At 45.0% G+C, this 20,640-nt stretch overlaps 2 protein-coding genes, 1 long non-coding RNA gene and 2 other non-coding genes across 7 annotated transcripts in view; 1 reads left to right on the forward strand and 4 right to left on the reverse strand.

Moving 5' to 3' along the window:
* rnf19a (ring finger protein 19A, RBR E3 ubiquitin protein ligase) overlaps window positions 1-7,179 on the reverse strand; it is a 19,025-nt gene extending 11,846 nt beyond the window's left edge. For 2 of the 3 annotated variants that reach the window (XM_027157395.2, XM_027157392.2), the window contains exons 1-2: window positions 6,882-7,179; window positions 549-1,297 (exon numbers count right to left, since the gene is read on the reverse strand). In XM_027157395.2, the coding sequence (XP_027013196.1) occupies window positions 549-1,105 (557 nt within the window). In that variant the 5' untranslated portion in view covers window positions 1,106-1,297; window positions 6,882-7,179. The remainder of the gene's footprint in view (window positions 1-548; window positions 1,298-6,881) is intronic. The other variant, XM_027157393.2, reaches the window with a different exon arrangement.
* A 1,599-nt stretch (window positions 7,180-8,778) lies between these two features.
* Window positions 8,779-17,832, reverse strand: pabpc1b (poly A binding protein, cytoplasmic 1 b). The gene is made up of 15 exons (XM_027157396.2): window positions 17,133-17,832; window positions 15,877-16,070; window positions 15,669-15,784; window positions 15,294-15,433; window positions 14,821-14,915; window positions 13,612-13,749; window positions 13,283-13,378; window positions 12,902-13,174; window positions 11,717-11,807; window positions 11,282-11,392; window positions 10,648-10,793; window positions 10,461-10,545; window positions 10,215-10,345; window positions 9,460-9,555; window positions 8,779-9,205 (listed from the first exon to the last, which is right to left on the reverse strand). Exons 1-14 carry the CDS (start codon window positions 17,323-17,325, stop codon window positions 9,466-9,468), a joined length of 1,899 nt encoding a protein of 632 aa, XP_027013197.1. The 5' UTR covers window positions 17,326-17,832; the 3' UTR covers window positions 8,779-9,205; window positions 9,460-9,465.
* Window positions 13,439-13,572, reverse strand: LOC113649634. The gene has a single exon (XR_003442189.1). It is a non-coding gene; the product is annotated as a small nucleolar RNA SNORA5 (small nucleolar RNA).
* On the reverse strand, window positions 15,119-15,252 carry LOC113649635. The gene has a single exon (XR_003442190.1). It is a non-coding gene; the product is annotated as a small nucleolar RNA SNORA5 (small nucleolar RNA).
* Window positions 16,544-18,441, forward strand: LOC113649566. The gene is made up of 2 exons (XR_003442180.2): window positions 16,544-16,769; window positions 18,281-18,441. It is a non-coding gene; the product is annotated as an uncharacterized LOC113649566 (long non-coding RNA).
* Window positions 18,442-20,640: the final 2,199 nt, after the last annotated feature.

Here is a 20,640-nt window from a genome sequence, read left to right on the forward strand (position 1 = left end):
GTGAGTGAGGTGCGCGTGTGTGTGAGTGAGGTGCGCGTGTGTGTGAGTGAGGTGCGCGTGTGTGTGAGTGAGGTGCGCGTGTGTGTGAGTGAGGTGCGCGTGTGTGTGAGTGAGGTGCGCGTGTGTGTGAGTGAGGTGCGCGTGTGTGTGAGTGAGGTGCGCGTGTGTGTGAGTGAGGTGCGCGTGTGTGTGAGTGAGGTGCGCGTGTGTGTGAGTGAGGTGCGCGTGTGTGTGAGTGAGGTGCGCGTGTGTGTGTGTGAGGTGCGTGTGTGTGTGAGTGAGGTGCGTGTGTGAGTAAGTGAGGTATGTGAGTGAGGTGTGTGCGTGTGTGAGTAAGTAGAGTTGCTGTATTGTAATTAGATGTTATAATGCAGATTAATAAGAGACGTGTGTGTGTGTGTGTGTGTGTGTGTGTGTGTGTGTGTGTGTGATTTCTATTGCTGTACCTAGTGCATGTGTGTTTGTGTGTCTGTGCTAGTATGTTTGTGTAAGTGTGTGTATGCACGTGTTTGTGTCCACATAGCAGTGTGTGTGTGTGTACACGTTACCCGCAGTCGGGGGCGGGGCACCAGCGACAGTCGGGGTCAGCGGCGAGCCACCTCCGGAGCATGAACTCCTCGTACTTCTCCATGAGGGCGCGGTCTCCGAGGATCATGCGGATGTCGTGGGGGTTGAAGCGCTCGGAGCACTCGGGGCAGCTGATGTTCACGCGGCTCTCCGAGATCTCGATGCGTAGGTACTGCCTCAGACAGTCGGCGCACGAGCGATGGTGACACGTCATGATGTCAGGGAAACGGTCTCGGGCGTGGCGCAGCAGGCACAGGGGACATTCCAGGAACTCGGAAGACGTGGAGGACGGCGTGGACGTGGACGCTACTTCCTGCTGCTGCTGCTGCGGTTGTTGCATTTCCGACTGGACGACGCTCTCGACACTAGCGATGCCGTCCACGCCGGCGGCCAGCGCTCGGGATTTGCGAGACTTGGGGTCCAAGCGGTGTCTTCGGAAAAGCGACCGGAGCGAGATGCCCCGCTTTTTAGGTGTCTTCCTGGAGGAGGAAGGAAGCTCCCGCTCCGAGTCTGGCGTCTGGTGATGATTCAGACTCATCTCTCTGTATGCAAGTGTAACTGGGAGAAGATGAAGGTGAGGAAGGGGAAGAAAGGGGAGAGGGTGGGGAGGGAGGAAGGGTGGGGCTTTTAAAGGAGAGGGTGGGGTGTTAGGACATGGTGGTGAGGAGAGTGTGACTGGATCACGAGACCGGAACACGGCTCAACTCACCAGACTGGATCTTTACAGGACCTAAAGAAAGACACAGAGGTTTGAGTCACTTTCACTGAATCAACACTGACTCTGAATCACTTTACTGAACCATATCCAAATCACTTGCTCTGAATCAGACGACACACCGAATCACTGACACCGAGTCTTAACAGATCTGTGACCGAGTCCCACACAGGCCTCAAAGGTAACATTCGAATTTTATAGATGGAACAAATGGCGAGTCTCGCGCAGTCTGATGGCGAGTCTCGCGCAGTCTGATGGCGAGTCTCGCGCAGTCTGATGGCGAGTCTCGCGCAGTCTGATGGCGAGTCTCGCGCAGTCTGATGGCGAGTCTCGCGCAGTCTGATGGCGAGTCTCGCGCAGTCTGATGGCGAGTCTCGCGCAGTCTGATGGCGAGTCTCGCGCAGTCTGATGGCGAGTCTCGCGCAGTCTGATGGCGAGTCTCGCGCAGTCTGATGGCGAGTCTCGCGCAGTCTGATGGCGAGTCTCGCGCAGTCTGATGGCGAGTCTCGCGCAGTCTGATGGCGAGTCTCGCGCAGTCTGATGGCGAGTCTCGCGCAGTCTGATGGCGAGTCTCGCGCAGTCTGATGGCGAGTCTCGCGCAGTCTGATGGCGAGTCTCGCGCAGTCTGATGGCGAGTCTCGCGCAGTCTGAATGTTTGTGAATCTCAATTCAAAGTAGATTAAAAAAAGCACTATTACTTCCTATTGTCACTATTTTTATACGGTCATGAATATTTAAATGCAAAGCACGAACAGGTCAGAATGTAAAAGTGCAAAACACAGATATCACACACACACACACACACACACACACACACACACACACACAGTGTCCATGAAGCTATCCAGGAAAACGGCGCACACAGCCAGAAAAGGATTACTGTAATGAAACACGCACGTACGTGTACACACACACACACACACTCCCAGACATCCTACGAGTCTCACGGTCTGTAAACGCAAGCAGGCCGCTGCTCAAGGCAAACAACATTCCTGAGGAGGGAAATTCCTGCAGCGTACACAGAACAGCCCAAAGCCCACGTCAGACCCAGACGCTGTCAGTCCCCCTAAACACGTCTGATACCAAGCAGTAAAAGTCTGATTCTTTAACACATTCTAAAACCTTTTAGGACGATCGCGTTCGCTTCAGTAACACTTCTGTCTTCAGCACAGAGAGAGGGTAATAACTGACCTGCCCCTAAGCCCCGCCCCTAATGACTGACACACACATACTTTGAGTCTGACGAGTTTTCGGACACGTAGATAAACACAGAGGACGTGCAAAGAGAAAATGATTAGAAATATTGTTAATATACATATATATTGTTGTGCCTGTGTGTGTGTGTGCGTGAGAGACACTGCTATAGTCATATTACACTAGTTACCATGGCAACCACCAGTAAACTCAACACAAGACTGACCGTTAGCGAGCGCACGCGCACACACACACACACACACACACACACACACACACACACACACACACACACACACACTCTAATCATAACCAAATATCTAAAAAGAAAAAAAAGAAATTGTGATAATCACAACTAACATTGTGTGTGTCCAGTCTGTGTGTAGGTGTGTGTGTCCAGTCTGTGTGTAGGTGTGTGTGTGTCCAGTCTGTGTGTAGGTGTGTGTGTGTGTCCAGTCTGTGTGTAGGTGTGTGTGTGTGTCCAGTCTGTGTGTAGGTGTGTGTGTTGGGCTGGTTTACACACTTCCTCAGCTAAATGAGTGTGTGTGTGTGTGTGTGTGTGTGTGTGTGTGTGTGTGTGTGTGTGTGTGTGTGTGTGTGAGGGGAAAGGGGAAACTGCTTTATGAGAATACTGGTTGGCCATTTTTTTCAAATGAACTGTTGAAAAAAGCGAGTGTGTGTGGGGGGGGGGCGGATTTCTGTAAGAAGTTTATTAAAGGAATTTCCTGCAACATTCCTGTAACAAGAAAAGATTTCCTCATTGTGACATTTATGCGTGTACACTCTCTCTCTCTCACACACACACACACACACACACACACACACACACATACACACACACACACACACATACACATACACACACAGACACACACACTCAGATCAGTCTCTATCTCACTGTGGAATAAGAGGAATAAAACACTGAGGGCCCTGTAACAGAAACATGAGCAGCTTTGGCATGTTAACAGTGATGTACCCACTCATGTATTGCAGGGAGACCCAGTGTATGTGTGTGTGTGTGTGTGTGTGTGTGTGTGTGTGTGTGTGTGTGTGTGTGTGTGTGTGTGAGTTTTGTGATAACATTCAGTGTGTTGAACACGTGACAGATAACCAGGGGGAGGGGCAGCTTTTATCTCAGTTTATCAGCACGTATGTGGACCGGAGGATCGCCGTGTCACACTGTGGAAACAAACAACTCGATACGGTTCCTTATCTGTGTGCTAACAACAAATAATCAGTGAGAACCGGTCCAGCTGAACGACACCTTCATCACCACCATCACTGCCATCGTCATCGGCAGATCTACTCCGAGCTTTACAATCCTGATGGGAGCAAAAAGGGCTTCAGTGTGATGAAATCAGACAGGATGGGAGTTACCTCGTCTCTGCTGAGTCCCAGTACTAACGGTCTGCCTCAGACACGAGTCTGTTCAGCACAGCAGAGAAATGACGTGAGTGCAGACATCACGTGTGTATTGTGGTGTAACGCTCTGACACCAGCTGCTGCTGCTAACTGTGGAACCTTCAGCCACGTGTGATCGGCTCACGGGCGTCACTCGCTCTTAATCTGCGCTGTGATGTCAGTGAGAGAGTCGTGAACATGGAGAAGAAACACGGCTCGGAGAGGAGAAGTGACGGCAGGACGAAGACTCGGGAGAGATTAGACGGGGTAAACGAGGTCTCTGGTTCAGATTACAGACTCACACACTGTGTGGACTTTAACTCACGGCTCATTACGTTTGGGTTCGGAGATAAATTCAGCCGTAGCCGGCGTTAGATATCTGTGTATAAGGACTAGAAAAAGTTCCCTTTGTGAATTTTAAATTCCGATGACGGAAACGTCGATAAAGACGTTTATAAAAACATCTCGAACGCGTGATCACATCCGGTGTGTTACAACAGTACGGTGATGTTACATCAAACTCATCAAGACATAGAGGAGAAGCTGGAGAGAGAGAGAGAGAGAGAGAGAGAGAGAGAGAGAGAGAGAGAGAGATTTAATGTCCTTATGGTATAAAGTTGTAGCTGTGAGCAGGTGAAGGTCCAGGACGGAAGCAACACTGACTAAATGTCCCTGAGGGAATCGATCGTTTTGGTGATTCGGAGAAGCAACAGTGTCCATCACACAGGATGTAGATAACACACACACACACACACACACACACACACACACACACACACACAGAGTAATAAAAAGGTTTTCTGCTCTGATGTATAAACCCTGCTGAGAACATGATAGTTTATAATGAAATCTCTCGTGAGTATGAGGGGTCATAACCTCTGAGCTCTGACCTCACACTAATCCCTTCCTGTGAGACGTGGTGTTTACAGGTAAGGAGGAGGAGCTGTGTGTTCAGTCACAGTTTAACACACGCTCACTTTCTCATGATGCCTGTTCCCAGTTACAGGTCTGATAACTGCACATGACAGACGTGTGTATGACACAAACACCTGAGTGATGTTCTCACTGCAGTCGTCCAACATCCAACATTCCATAAACGTTCCTGTCCACGTGCCGTCATGCAGTAATGAGTCACATGGAACGAGAGAAAACCAAAACTGACTGACGAGAAGTTCAGGCTCCTGTTTCTACAGAACTGTCCTGTCAGCAGGATACCGTGGTTCCTCACAAGAACGCACACACACGCGCACACACACACACACACGCGCGCGTACACACACACACTTATTTTTTATGAAAGGTCTTATAATAGTAAAAGCAGCAGTAAAGTGATCACTAAACCCAACACCCTTAGCATGTAATATGACCGTAACACACTTAAGACTTGTTGGTTAGAACAGCAGAAGCATCTCTCTCTCTCTCTCTCTCTCTCTCTCTCTCTCTCTCTCTCTCTCTCTCGCTCGGTCTCTCTCTCTCGCTCGGTGTGTGGGGATGAACAGAAGTCTACGTACCAATGTACTGTGAAGGGGAATTCAACACTACAGACCCTGTGTTACTCCAGAGGGAGAGTCAGTGTGAGGATCAGACAACACAACACACTCATACTATTACTAACTAACACTCCATTAGTAATAATCAGGGGGGAGAGAGAGTGAGAGAGAGACAGAGTGTAAGACAGGCAGAGAGACAGAGGGAGAGGGAGACAGACAGACAGAGAGTCAGTGAGAGAGAGGGAGACAGACAGACAGACAGAGAGAGAGAGGGAGACAGACAGAGAGAGAGAGAGAGACAGACAGACAGACAGAGAGAGACCGACAGTCAGACAGAGACAGACAGTCAGACAGAGAGAGGGAGACAGTGAGAGAGAGAGAGACAGAGAGACAGAGAGAGAGGCAGACAGTCAGACAGACAGAGAGACAGACAGACAGAGAGAGAGAGACCGACAGTCAGACAGAGACAGACAGTCAGACAGAGAGAGGGAGACAGACAGAGAGAGAGGCAGACAGACAGAGAGACAGAGAGACAGAGGCAGACAGAGAGACAAACAGGTTAATGTTCACACAGGAAACTTATCTGTTAAATAAACCGAATCTGTTCATCATTAACTCTTATTTTTATTCCTCGCCATAAATCGATTTAACTCCAGACTTTTGCCCAAAGAACAAAGCGCGTTATTCATGTTGTGCTAATTAACTACAAACACTAAACACCACACACACTAAACACCACACACACACACAAAACACCATCTCACACACTAAACACCATCTCACACAAACACTAAGCACCACACACATTAAACACCACCAAACACCATCTCACACACACTAAACACCATCTCACACACACTAAACACCATCTCACACACACTAAACACCATCTCTCACACACACTAAACACCATCTCTCACACACACTAAACACCATCTCACACACACTAAACACCTTTTCCTCTTTGTCTGTGTTAAATGTGAAACTTTACAACGTTCCCTACAGAGCTGTGAATAAATTCACGTACTAAATAAAAACAAACCCTTAAAGTTAATAGACAAAGCAGTTAGATGGGATTTTACACGTTTAAATAAACATCACGTCTCACGACCCAATGCAGATGTTTACATTTATAACAGAACACCAGGTCCTCAGGGCAGTGAATGTGTCACACAAACACTACTTTACACTTCACCTTGTTTATTTCACACAACAATCAACACCAAAGCTCCAGGATCTCATCTTTATGCGTCTTTACTACATTTATTACACGTTGTTTTAAAGAAGTAAACAAAGTTGTGTGCGCGTGCTAATGCTAACAGCTAGCACGTCGCTTGCTAACAGCTAGCTGTAGCCTGTAAACGCTTTGTTTCATCAAAACAGATATTTAAAGCAGTTCGAGTTACAAACGGTTTAAAAGCCGTGTGATTTTCTCCACAGATCCCGAGTTATTTGGTGTAAAACAAACCGACGCTTTAAATACAAACACCTTTCTTTATAAACGTGATATTTACCTTTCGACTCACCGACACACCCGCATTTTATTCCAACCTCCGAGAGAAAAACTCAAGGTTAAAATAAACACACAGGAAAAACAAAACGTAATAAAACCTTTAACTTTTGTTTGCTCGGTCCGGTGGAAAAAAAAACTTGGGGCCGAGTCGCCAACTCCCTGTGTGTCTGACCGCGGCCGCGTCCCAAATCACCGCTTCATGAAACTTCCTAAACCCTCGGTGACGTCACACACGTAGGCGGCTACACTGTAAGGCAGCCTTACAAGATGGCGGACACGTTCATTTAAAGGAGACACGGCTCGGATTGGGATACGTCCGTTCCTCTGCTCACTCCGCTTCTCCGGAACGTGTTGAAAATGTTCTCGCGAGATTTCCCGAAGGAGTGGCATCTCTGTTCTCGCGAGATTTGATCATTGACTTTCGTTTCAGGCGTTTTTACTTATTTACAAGGTCACGTTAAGGAAGTAAATTAACTTTATTTTTATTAATTAAAAAAAGCAGCTCCATGAAGACATGGTGTGGAGGTGAAGGTTGGTGTGAAGAACTCCAGTGTGTTCTGCACTGAACACTGACTCTGACAACACCAGTAAACACTGACAACACCAGTGAACACTGACCCTGCTCAATACCACTGACTCAACACCAGTGAACACTGACTGACTCAGACACCACTGACTCAGACACCACCACTGAGCCCTAACTCAACACAAATGACTCAAACACGGACTCTGACTCAACACCACTGAGCCCCGACTCAACACTGACTGAACACCACTGACTGACAACACCAGTGAACACTGACTCTGTACTCAACACCACTGAGCCCTGACACCACCACCAGTGAACACTGACTCCAACTCAACACCACTGGGCCCGACTCAACACTGACTGAACACCACTGACTGACAACACCAGTGAACACTGACTCTGTACTCAACACCACTGAGCCCTGACACCACCACCAGTGAACACTGACTCCAACTCAACACCACTGAACACCTCTGGGATGAACTGGAACTGGGGTCTCCTCAACATCAGAGTCTGATCTCACTGATGCTGAATGAACAACAAATCCACACAAACAATCCAACATCTAGAACCTTCTGAGAAAAGGAGATAAAATATGTTTATATTTCTTTCCCTATCTTATTATTCTAAAAGACTAATAAAAGATTCTTATCTTATATTTACTGTAAATAAAGAGGCCTGTTTAACAGAGACCGAAACAGACACCCAGAAGAGGGCATTGATGTGTGTGTGTGTGTGTGTGAGAGAGACACCACACACACCCATAACGGTGTGACTGCCACAAAGAAATGGAAATTAGCTATTAATAGAACTATTAGTGATGACATTTACAAAAAACTAACCCCCTTTAACCATCTTATGTCCCTTCATTGTCTGCATTGTTTCTCAAACACACAGATCCCATCTGTGCTAATTAAATATATAAATATTAATAAACCCTGTATTTAGCCAGTGTGTGTCACACAGTAATGAACACATACAGGAAAGAACATGACCAGTCACCTCACAGGAGACTCGGGGTGTCTGAAAGCCCAGACCTCTCTGAGCACAGACACAGCCGTGACACATCATGCTGTGCTGATGGTGAAATAGAGGAAGAGGTGTGTGTGTGTAGCCAATGAGTGTGGAGTAAAATTCAGACAGTAACTCATGTTTAGAGGGTTAAAGCAGCAGTATGCAATAATAGAAAACTTCAGGATTTGGAGACAGCACAAAAAACTAACCTTCAGCTACATACTTGTGTAGTAAAGTTTAGGGTATAGAGGAGCAACTGCGCCCTCTAAAGGATTCAAGTGAAACAGCACATGTTTATTCACCGTTTTCTAGCATGTTATCGTGTAAAGAACCCAAAGCAAACAAGACACGGATGTAAAGGACAATGTAATTTATTTGCGCAAGCACATTTTAATTCCAGAGAATTCATGTAGCCCTGTGTGGTTCTTTGTTCTCCTCCTCACACAGAACCGAACTCTTCCGGTAAAAAATAAAAGGAATAAAATAAGGATTGATAGAGAGTCTGAATTTTCCCTCTCTATACCTTTATGGAATTTTCTTTAAAACCTTCAATTTTCCCATTTTTACATTTTTAATTTTTTCTCTTTTTTTTGAGATTTTTTGTAAGATAATGAACTAGGCCTAGTTTTATCTTCTAAGCCCGGCAGAGTTCAGGTTCCATTGCATTTTTCTTTTTTTTTAAAATATCATTTCTATCTTTTTGCAGTGTTTTCCACGTTTTTTTAATGTTTAATACGGTTTTAGTCCCCCCTCGGTGAAGCAAGGTCAGAAGTTTGTAGTCCCTGGAGAGGAGAAAGAAAAAAAACAACAAAGTTTTAGATTAAAATTGCAAAGTTACAGCCGGTGAAAAAACAGCTGCAGTCGATCGGAATGATTACAACAGATGTGAAAACCGGAAGCTTTAAATGATCCGTAACATTTAGAACTCTGATCATTCTGGTGTTGTCTAGACAGTGTAAAGGGTAAACTGGGATAAAACCAGACAGACTAGTGTCTAAAAGCCACACACACGCGCACTAAACAAGGCTGTCAGTACCTCGGCTTAGACGCTTGGTACGCCGGTGGCGTTGGTCACATTTTTCTGTTGTTCTTTGGCCTGGTGAGCCTGAAGCACAGCAACAGCCTCATCAACCTGAAACACAGTACAGTCGTCACTCCTCCAGTCTGTTGCCCCACTACTGCAGTGTTCACACCGCATCACAAGCAGCTAATCAATACTTAACATTTTATTGTATATATATTTAGCTAATAAAAAATCGTGTCATTTTATCCTCCGTAAAACCAGTGTTCGAATATTAGGAATGACCTTCATCCATTTAGTCATTTACAGCTCTGGGAAACAAGCGAGTGCCTGTTCTCAGTGACCTCTGACTTTACAGGAAGGAAAAAAAACAAACCATGATTTGCAGCTGCAGTTCAGTCAGAGCTGCTGTTAGTATAAAACACTGACCAATCATGATCCAGCGGCACAAAAAAAAAAATGCTAAAAATAAACTGGAACTGATTTATATGGTCGTTACTGGATGTGTTTAGGTCATATGAGAAACTCCGCTGTGTCATTTACATTGCTGTTCAGAACTGGGAAGTACAGACACGTGACATTAGAAAAACAGGAACCGTGGTGGTGTGCAGTTAGTACTGGTCAGATGGCCCCTGTGTATGTCATCAGGAGTCTGAGTGAAGGTTCCCGACACTGCAGGAGCTCCCACACCGAACAGGATTGCATCATCACACCAGTAGCAGACAGGCTAAACAAAGACATCTCGTGAACACGACGATCACACTAATCACCTTGGAGCGCAGAGACTCTGGAGACTCGAGCATGTGCAGCAGCTCAGAGTTGTCGATCTCCAGCAACATGCCCGTGATCTTCCCTGCCAGGTTGGAGTGCATGTTCTGAATGAGAGGGAAGAGACGCTCACCTGGAAGTGCAGGGAGAAAAAGGGGAGGGAGGAAAAAGCTTAGTCACACTACAGATCACAACGTACATAAGTGAGTTGCGTAAAACAAAAAACAAAAAAAAAGTTTCACACTTACCCAGCATCTGCTTCTGCTCCTGAGGTGGAGCTGCAGCCAGCATGGAAGCCGTCAGAGGCTCTTGACCCTGAACATGCACTGCAGGCTACAAAAACAGGACATAAAATATTCAGCAACACTGCAACATCAGGTGTACATATTAGACAGGGGGAAAAAAAAAAAAAAAAAAAAGGGAACGAACTCTGACCTGCTGCATGGAGACCTGCGGCTGAGAGCTGATGTGCTGCTGGGGGTTACGCACTCCGGCCGTGTATTTGTACTGTGGGATGGCACGCACCGGTGCTGCGGCTGCCGCAGCCGCTGCAGCTGTAGGCCTGGGACCCACCTGTGCAGCTAAAAAACAGAGAAGAGAGGAAAGATGACGACGAATCGGTCAATCCAAAAACTCTTGATGGCAGAAAGTGCAAAGTAGAATCTTGTAAACAAGAATCTCTCTTTTTAAGCTTTATTTATACCCTGTTTGTAAAAAACAAAAAAACAAAACAAAAACAAAACTGTAATAATGAAACCATTACAAAACATTTCCTAGAACAGGAACATGGACAAACTGAATCCAAATGCCAAGTGCACACACGCACAGGTTTAACAACCTAATTATATTTACTTTCTCTTCAGTAGAAAAATACCAGTCAGTCAATCACCAGAGTAAGTGTTTGCTAATGTCTAATTCCAGGAAAGCAGAGCAGCTGAACACCACTAAAGTTTACTAGAACACTAACTGTAACCATGTAGAAATGAAAGGAAAAAAAAAATAACTTTCTATAACACCGAAACTGAGCAGAAAAATTTGCACACACCAAGATGTGACTGCGCAAACTCACCGACACGTTGAGCAGACATCACACGAGGAACCTGAGAAGCAGGTCTCATCGTGTTGAAGGTCTGTGGTCTTGGGGCTGAGGGCCTCATGGTGGCTTGCATGTTCTGGAAGTCTGAGGAGTGAAGGACAAACTAGTGTACAGACGTGTAACAAAATACTGAACTAATTCCGACGCGACTAAAGTCAAGGATTGGAGACCAAACATAATAAATATGGTTAAAAATATCCACAACCACAAAACAGATGAAGCAATCTCAGTAATTCGCTTCACTGGGTGTGTCGCATTGCCAAACACATATGAAACAATTCTACTTCAAGTCAGAACATAAGAGAATCTGTACTGGGTTTAAGGCACTGCCACCTTCTCCTGGACGTGATCAGGCTTAGACAAAAATATCTTACTGTAGAACACTGCACAGTACGCGTGTGTACTTACGCTGAGGTCGGACACCCTGCGCGGTCCAGCGTGGACTGGGACGGAGCTGTGCGAGCTGGCTGGTAGGATAGTATGCAGCTCTGTTTTGAGCCTGAGGACAAAAGTACAGGTTAATCATGTTATAAAATGGTAACAGCTTCTCTGTGTGTAAAATGGAGTCCGCTTCCTGTTCCTATGTTTCGAGAACAAGTTCTGTAGCTAAGGCCACGTTCACACTGCAAGTCTTAAAGCTCGATTCGGATATTTCTCAGATCTGATTCAAATTACCTTTTTAAAATGTGACCTATCAGATACCAGTGTGAACCGTTTGCCATTTCGAACTGACCTGCGTGCACAAACGAACGATAACGTCACACGCGGCACGCCGTCGCGCTAAAAAGTCGGTGAGGTTACGGAGGAAGTATCGTATCAATCTGGTGCAAGCAAATACATCATGTAATGCTATAATGTGACGTATGCAAACATTATGAGCTGGTTCACATAGCCACTCTATACAACACTCTTAACACGTTACCAGTCACGTTTGTGTCACGTTTTTGCCGGCGCATAATTGTGACAAAAGTTGATGTAGATTGATGTGAAAGTCGCATCAAATCCGCCTCTGTTGTTCACACTGCGGCCACATTGGGGAAGAAGAAAAAAAAAAAAAAAAAAAAAAAAAAAAACCATTTGGTTCTGATTCAGGACCACATATGGAAGTGGTCTAAATCTGATTTAAAAAAAAAAAAAATTCAGATCTGGGTTAGATTTGAGTGCTCACACTACTCCTGAAGAAGTCTGACCTGGTCACATGACACACACCCACCCCCAAAATCAGATTTGGGTCACTTTTACCTGCAGTGTGAACGGGGTCTAACTAACTCTCTTGCATGAGACACAAACGGTCACGAACATCGACAAGTACAAGTACAGTAACAGAATATAAAGAAATGGTCTAATTGTGTACAAATGTGAAACTCCGACATGTTATTACATAACTGTGAGAACAGGTAAATGTTCCCCATTACACAATAACCTTACAGTTAATTGTTACCATCTCCATCCTAGTGCATCCTGCATCTCATTCTATAGCACAATGTATTTTTTGGCCCTCTGATCTCATCGCCACTGAACCGGAAGCGCAAGACAAATTCCATATAGCATCGTTGGCAATAAAGCCTTTACTTATTCTGATAAATCACCGACCTGAGGAATGGCAGCCATGAAGTATCCAGAGGGCGGTGCGGTCTGGTAGGGGTTGAGAACAGGATTTGGTACGGTGTGAACACTGGCCATCCTCTGCATGTACTGATTGGTCAGATGAGCTTGACGTTCCTCTTTACGCTGAGCCAGAGCCACGTAGAGCGGTTTTGTGGCGACGATACGGCCATTCATCTCGGTCACGGCTTTAGTCGCCTCCTCGGGGGAGGAGAAGCAGACAAATCCGAAACCTTTGCTGCGTCCTCCATCCATCATGACCTTTAAACAAAAAGCCACACCGTGATGTTCCAAGTCTAATACGCTACAAAGGCTGCTGTAATAAATAGACTATAATATTGAATGATATATATTAAAATAGAAGCGAACCTTGGCGCTGGTAATCGTTCCGAAAGGAGAGAACTCCTTACGCAGCCGCTCATCGTCGATGCCGTCGTCCAGGTTTTTCACGTACAGATTCACACCCTACGCATTTCAAACCATTCAGCATGTTAGACATGAACTGTTACTGCTGAGCAGGTGCTAAAGTGTACATAGCCATTATTTATCCCCAGTATCTACTATTAAAACACGGGGCCCATGGGCTATGACGTCGCTATGGCAGCCGTTTGGCCAGTACAGCCCACACAAGAGGACGCACTGAATTTGACTAGACTGCAAAGAATTTAAACCAGTTTTGACCATGTGCTCAGACGAACCTGGTACCGAGTCATCCGATCCTGCTTCATCTGCTCAAACTTGCGCTTGAGTTCGGTCTGACGCTCCACTTTCTTCTGAGCACGGCCCACGTAGATCAGCTTGCCGTTCAGCTCTTTCCCGTTCATCTCGTCCACAGCCTGGGAAAAATACGGAATTAAGACGACACGTCGTTTAAAGAATGCAGAGCGAATCAAAACCAAAACTATCTCGGGTGGCAGGAAGGAAACAACCCGATTGTCAGGTAAATCCTCAAATAAATGAATTCATGGTTAATTTCTGCGTCGATACATTTGTGATTAACATCTACATGGATCAGCCATAATGTTAACACTCCAGCAAATACTGTAGGATTATTGTGCCTCTGACTCTTAGACTCCACAAGAGAACCACCTCTGAAGGTGTGCAGTGGTATCAGCATTAGCAGCAGCTCCTTTAATTCCTCCAAAGTTGTGAGGTGGAGCCTCCATGCACCATGAACTTGTTCGCCCAGCACGTTCCACAGACTGCCTCGGAAATTCCCCAGATCTCATTCCAATTGCCCAAGTCAGGACCTTCGGCTCTCGTCCCTCAACACGTTCCTGAACTGTTTTTGCAGCGTGTCAGGGAGCATTATTGTACAGAAAGGGGTCCTGAGGTCACTTTAGGGAAACTTGATGTTATGAAGTGACACTCCGACTGCATAAATGTTTAGGTAGGTGGTACTGTACAGAACCCATTGTTCTCCAAGCAGAACATTACCCAGAACTTCAAACTGCTTCCAGCAGCTTCTGTGGACTCAAACTATCATTAATGAGCCTCGTGCTCCCACGAACCTGTCACTAGTTAGTTACTAAACACTTCATCCCTGGATCACCACCAAAATGGGTCAAACTTGCTCAGAACTTTATGCTTGGCCATTTTTCTCAAGACCCGACTGCTCACTTACTACGTAATACTGTATATCTCCCACCTTCAGCTGGACTCAGAGGTGAACATGTAGCATTTCACTAAAAATAATAATAATAATAATAATAATAATAAATAGAAAATTAGCCCAAAAACCCAGACCACAGCAAGCATAATCCTGACAGACGAATAGCTCCTCAATGTTTTTACAGCAGAACCTGGAACACATTTGGCTTTTCAGAGCTTGACAGCCCTCACCAGGAGAAAAATGTGTTTATACTTTTCAAATCATTTAAAATCTAGTCTGGTGCATTATTACGTACCTTTTGAGCATCCTCGTGCCTCTCGAAGCTCACAAAGCCAAACCCTCTAGACTTGCCACTGTCGTCAGTCATGACCCGGATACTCATAGCAGTGCCTGGTGAGAGAAGGAACATCGGGAAGGAAGCACATTAAATCTTCTGTAGAGCACCGAAATTAATAACACTATTTTAAAAAATAAAATAAATAAAGGCTGTAATTCACAGGTTTATCCTTGCACCCTAATCAGTTATCTATAGTGCATGTACGTGTTTATCTCTGGGTTACATTCAGCACACCACCCACTCTCCACCCATTGGTGATTGTACATAGCCGTTATTTATCCCCAGTATCTACTATTAAAACACGGGGCCCATGGGCTATGACATCACTGTTGCAGCCGTTTGGCCAGTACAGCCCACACAAGAGGACGCACTGAATTTGACTAGACTGCGATTCTTAAACCATACGCATCAACGTAAATGTCTAAACACACCATATTTGCTAAAGGCTTCCTTCAGTTTCTCATCGTCCATGTCCTCGCCAAAGTTCTTGATGTAAACGTTGGTGAACTCCTTGGCTCTGGCTCCAAGCTCGGCCTCCCGCTCTTTGCGGGATTTGAAACGACCCACAAACCTACACAAATAAAAAAAAAGCAAACAAATGCAGATAAAGTTCAAATGCATGAACATCGTAAACAAGTCATCACCGTCTAAATCCTGAGCTCGTTCAACGCGGTGAATCTGAAGATAACAGTAGGTTTTATTCACTGTGCTATAACGGTGTATAAAAGCACAGTCACATAAGTGCACAAGAAAAGCCCAGGCTCATTAGTTTCTACACAAGTGCAGGTTTAAAATTGCTCACTTACACTTTTCTGTCGTTGAGCAACATGCCATTCATTTTCTCAATGGCTCTTTCAGCGGCCTCCTGGGTCTCAAAGTGCACAAAACCATATCCCTTTGATCCGTTTTCATCACAAACAACCTTAAATACAACAAACAGAAGCAAATTCATGCACAAAGAGGCCATGCAGGGAACACACGTGATCAAACTATAAACGTTCGTAGAGACGCTACCTTGCAGGACAGAATGTTGCCGAACGCAGAGAAGGTGTCATACAGAGCCTTGTTATCGATTGACTTGTCCAGGTTCTTAATGAAAATGTTACCAACGCCACTTTTCCTCAGAGACGGGTCACGCTGGGACCACATGATGCGTACAGGTCTGCCTTTGATCACGTCAAAGTTCATGGTGTCCAGAGCACGCTCAGCTGGAGGAGGGAGAAAAAAAAGAAAAAAGTGTCATGTGTGTGCTTGGAGAGTGCACGAACTTAACATACATAAATCAGCACAATCCTACATCCTCAGTTTAAACTTGTGCTCCCACTGTACATCTATTAAGAGAACAAAAAATTACAAAACTGAACCATGTTGACCAAAAAAAAAAAAAACCCATTTTAAATTGTGCTGATTCTGTATGCAATTCAACTCCTTCAGCATAAAAAAATGAGCCCAGTGCTCCACTAAACCCGGGATTATAAGTACAATAAGCAGAGGTGGGAGTAAGTCACATGTGCAAGTCACAAGTCATGAATGTCAAGTCAAAGTCGAGTCTTTTTTTAATATTTGTCAAGCAAGTCTCAAAGTCAAGTCTTTAGTCTGACTCAAGTCAAGTCATATGAATCGAGTCCTCCAACTCTGACAATAAGGGTCTAGCTTTGCGATGCCTTGCAGATCTCCTGGGGTAATTGTGTCCTAAACCTGTAGCAGCCCTTCTTACTAGATCACTACGCATCAAGGGTGTTCAGTGATAGTGAGGTGTTTAGTGCGTGACTCCACCACCAGCACAGGGGTGAAAAGGAAGCAGTGGATCACAAGGTATTACAGGGATCAAACTGAACCGCAGACGTCTCCTGGGTTTCATATGATGAACACGTACATACTGAACTGTATTGAATCCGGTGCAAGAGGTGAGAACTGAACCCCCTCCTGACTGGTCAGTGTTAAAGGGAGCAGGGCCTAACGTGCGTGTCCGTGGCTAACACGGTTAGCATGGGATCCAAATTCAGAGCAATGTTAACAAGGCCGAGTGTTTAAACACAGTGAACATTTAGTGAGTGACGCACAAGTGCCGAGGTTTAAAACTTCTAAATTCGGAACCGAATCAGAACCGAATTTCTTCTTTCTACGCACTTGCTAGTGTTAGCATTTAGCACGGCATGAGAGAGAGAGAGAGAGAGAGAGAGAGAGAGAGAGGGCCCAGAGCAGCACACGAGCCACGGATCTGGAGTGTAAAGTCCCCCTGCTTTATTTCTACATCTTTCCCCACTCACCGTCTGCTGGCTGCTGGAAGTTGACGTAGGCGTAGCCGAGGGAGCGGCGTGTGATCATGTCCCTGCACACGCGGATGGACAGGATGGCACCGGCAGGGCTGAACTTCTCATACAGCATGGCCTCGGTCACATCTGAGTGAAGGTCTCCGACGTACAGCGACGCCATCGGGTAGCTCGGAGCGCTCGGGTTCATGTCGTAGTGTCGATTCTTGTGAGGTCTTGTGAGAGAGAGACGTGTCTGTGGTGCGCGAGACTGACTTTCTCCTCAAACACTTCGTCAACTTAAACCGAGCAAAATCACGAATTATTAAAAAAAACAGCGCTTTAAAAATGTTTAAAATTGAAAAAAAAATTGTCTAATTCTTTAACGCTTACTTTTAAAATACGGACACGTTCTTATCCCAAAAAAAAGTCAGATTTGTATCGTGTTCCAGTGAGACGAGGCCCTGACAGACTATGCTAAGCTAACGCGTCGGTTCCTCTGTGATGTGTCGATACCGAGTAGCTGCTGCTTCACCGATGTGATTTTTTTAATTACAAAATAAAAAGAAAGAAAAGAAAAAGAAAATTTTTTAAGAGTTTTTAAGGTTTTTTAAATTTTTTTTTTTTTTTTAATTTTTTATAGAACGTGTGCCGAGGCTAGCTCCGGATCACACACGCACTCACACCGCACTAACAGCCGGGGGGTTTCGGGGAGGGCACTGCTGCCTCAGTGGGTCATTTTATACTAAGTGCCACGTCATCATGGAACGTTCCATTCACTTTCCGTGGGAGGATCCGAGTCATCACTACGAACCATTTCACAATCGCACACGCCGCCCAGTGGCTATAAGGCGTAGTAACATAAACACATGAGCTATTTGAGTTGATAATAAACGTGTATTGTTAAATGCATCACTTTTGTTAATGCGCACTGAACATCCCCCCTCACTGAACATCCCCTACCTGCCCTCAGCTTGGGCCATTCCATAGGGGAAGTTTATTAGATAGCTATTAAATCTGTCTCAGAAAAGATTCCCTATAAACTACTTAATATTATTAATACTATTATCTCTTTTGATAACTGCAATTTCACCCCAAACCAATCCAAAATACTTAATACTCAATATTAAATACTTAATATTTGACATTTTAACGTCTTTTCCCAGGATACCTTTAGGCCTTTCTCCCACCTCTATGGTTCTGATGCGTGGAAGGAGTCTCCAGTGTCAGAGCTGTTTCGTAACAGGCTGAGCTGAAGCTGTAAAGACTGTTCATAACTGATATAAGTGAGCATGTAAGGTGACAATAAACAAATGTGTGTTAGCAATTTGCTGTTGTGTGATTACATGCAGGGGGGCACGGTGGCTTAGTGGGTAGCACGTTCGCCTCACACCTCCAGGGTCGGGGGTTCGGTTCCTGCCTCCGCCTTGTGTGTGGAGTTTGCATGTTCTCCCCGTGCCTCGGGGGTTTCCTCTGGGTACTCCGGTTTCCTCCCCCGGTCCAAAGACATGCATGGTAGGTTGATTGGCATCTCTGGAAAATTGTCCGTAGTGTGTGTGTGTGTGAGTGAATGAGAGTGTGTGTGTGTGCCCTGCGATGGGTTGGCACTCCGACCAGGGTGTATCCTGCCTCGATGCCCGATGACGCCTGAGATAGGCACAGGCTCCCCGTGACCCGAGAAGTTTGGATAAAGCGGTAGAAAGTGAGTGATTACATGCTGTAATAGGAACACAATTCACTTCAGTAGTGTAACAGTGACTCTGTGCCGTCACACCAACTCATTGTTTATCATTTTCCTATAACAGCAAAACAATGACTGTTTTATTCTTTACACTCTACACACATTAGTTATGACGGCCTACCAGTTACGTGTTTAATGCCGTTTAGCTTTCAGTACCTCAAGACCCACCTGAGAAACTTGTTTGGTGTGTTTTTGTTCACATGTCTAAAGATCGGGTGGATTTAAGACGTCGAACTCAAATCTGTTAAGATAAAAATCAAAGATCTTGACGGACTTCTATCTGATCCACTCAGGAGAAGCTCTGTGATTACGTTATACTCTGTGTGTGTGTGAGCAGAAAGCAGATTGATTAAAGATCTCTGATCAAACAAAAGTGTGATGGCTTTACCAAAAGCTATGATTCTTACTGTGAAGTCGGTCGAGTGAAGTGTATGTGTGTGTGTGTGTATACTCTGTATTTACAGTACATTTCTAAAGTGTTTGCATTGTAAATACCTGCACAATCAGCAGAGTTAAAGGAAAACGCCACCTCAATTTCCAGACTTTTATATGTGCTTAAAAACATTCACCTGTAACCCAGTTACATGAACCACAGATAGTGTAGAAGGTTCCTAAAAACTTAGTATAAATCTGTGCACTGGTTAATGATATGAGAAATGCCCAGTTTAGCTGTGTGGCTCTGATGGCGGATTAATAACCACATAAGTTATCAGAACTTAACTTGTGTTATTAGAGTCTTTAATATTACTGATAACAGCTGGAACCAAATTCCTTGTGGGTGTCAACACATTTGGCCGATAAACCTCATTCTGATTCTGTAATGACACTTGTTTACCAGTAGGAGGAGACACAGTCTTGGGGTGTGTGTCGAGTCAAGTCAAGAAGGTTTTATTGTCATGTCAACCATATATATAGCTGTTGCAGTACACAGTGAAGTGTGTGTGTGTGTGAGAGAATTTCCTTATTCACAATAAAATACAAAGTTTTAACACAGGTCTAAACACTGCTCTCAGTCTAAACCCATTAGAGCTTGTGTTCTTGTGATGACTTTATATTTGGTGTCTCTGGACTATCACAATGTGCACACAAAATGCCTCAATGTCCAAATCAGGCACTGGGGCGAGGCACTGCACGGACCACACAGAAATAAAGAACAGCTTCATGAACAGGGAACAATGAAGAAAGACAAGAGCTACTGTGCTAAAGATCAAAGAATTAAAGGAAAAACCTTTTTTTAACACTGAATGTGTCTGTGGTCACATGATCAGATGACATCATGTACAGTGTGTAAGATGGACTACGGCCTTGACCACAGAGAGACAGACAGGAGACAGACAGGAGACAGACAGACGGTAGTGTGGATCCTCTGCGCGCTCAAACGCAGCAGTATTTCAGAGTAACGTGTATATAAAATGGGCGAGTTTTTCCACACAGGACGTTGCTGGTGTTCAGTTTGTTACTCAGCTGCTTAAATGGATTCAGAGGGTTTAAATTCAGAAGATAAAATTTCACGCCTCTGAGGTGTTTCTTCAGACAGTGTTTTAGTGTATACACCACTTATATTTATACTTACACTCACAAACCTGGAAGAATAACTAAGAGAGAGTTTACTAATGTACAAAGGCTCGTATGATGGTATATGAAGGAGAATCCAGCTTTGGGGTAAACAAACACAGAGATGAACTTGTTCACTTCATCACTTCCTCTGTGTTTATAATGAGACGAGCCCCACTGGGTCAGGAGCATGACATATCACTGAATCACACCGGAAACTGAAACAGTGCT

This window comes from Tachysurus fulvidraco, chromosome 24 (assembly GCF_022655615.1).
Source record: "Tachysurus fulvidraco isolate hzauxx_2018 chromosome 24, HZAU_PFXX_2.0, whole genome shotgun sequence".
Classification (NCBI taxonomy): domain Eukaryota; kingdom Metazoa; phylum Chordata; class Actinopteri; order Siluriformes; family Bagridae; genus Tachysurus; species Tachysurus fulvidraco.

Bases quoted from the DNA above. Each gene is read 5' to 3' on its own strand.
- pabpc1b (XM_027157396.2), bottom strand. From the start codon at position 17,325: ATGAACCCGAGCGCTCCGAGCTACCCGATGGCGTCGCTGTACGTCGGA. The intron at 13,379-13,611 runs GTTCGTCTGAGC...TGAAATGCGTAG, and splicing joins ATCGGATGACTCGGTACCAG to GGTGTGAATCTGTACGTGAA. The intron at 9,556-10,214 runs GTGATTAGTGTG...ACTGTGTTTCAG, and splicing joins CAGAGTCTCTGCGCTCCAAG to GTTGATGAGGCTGTTGCTGT.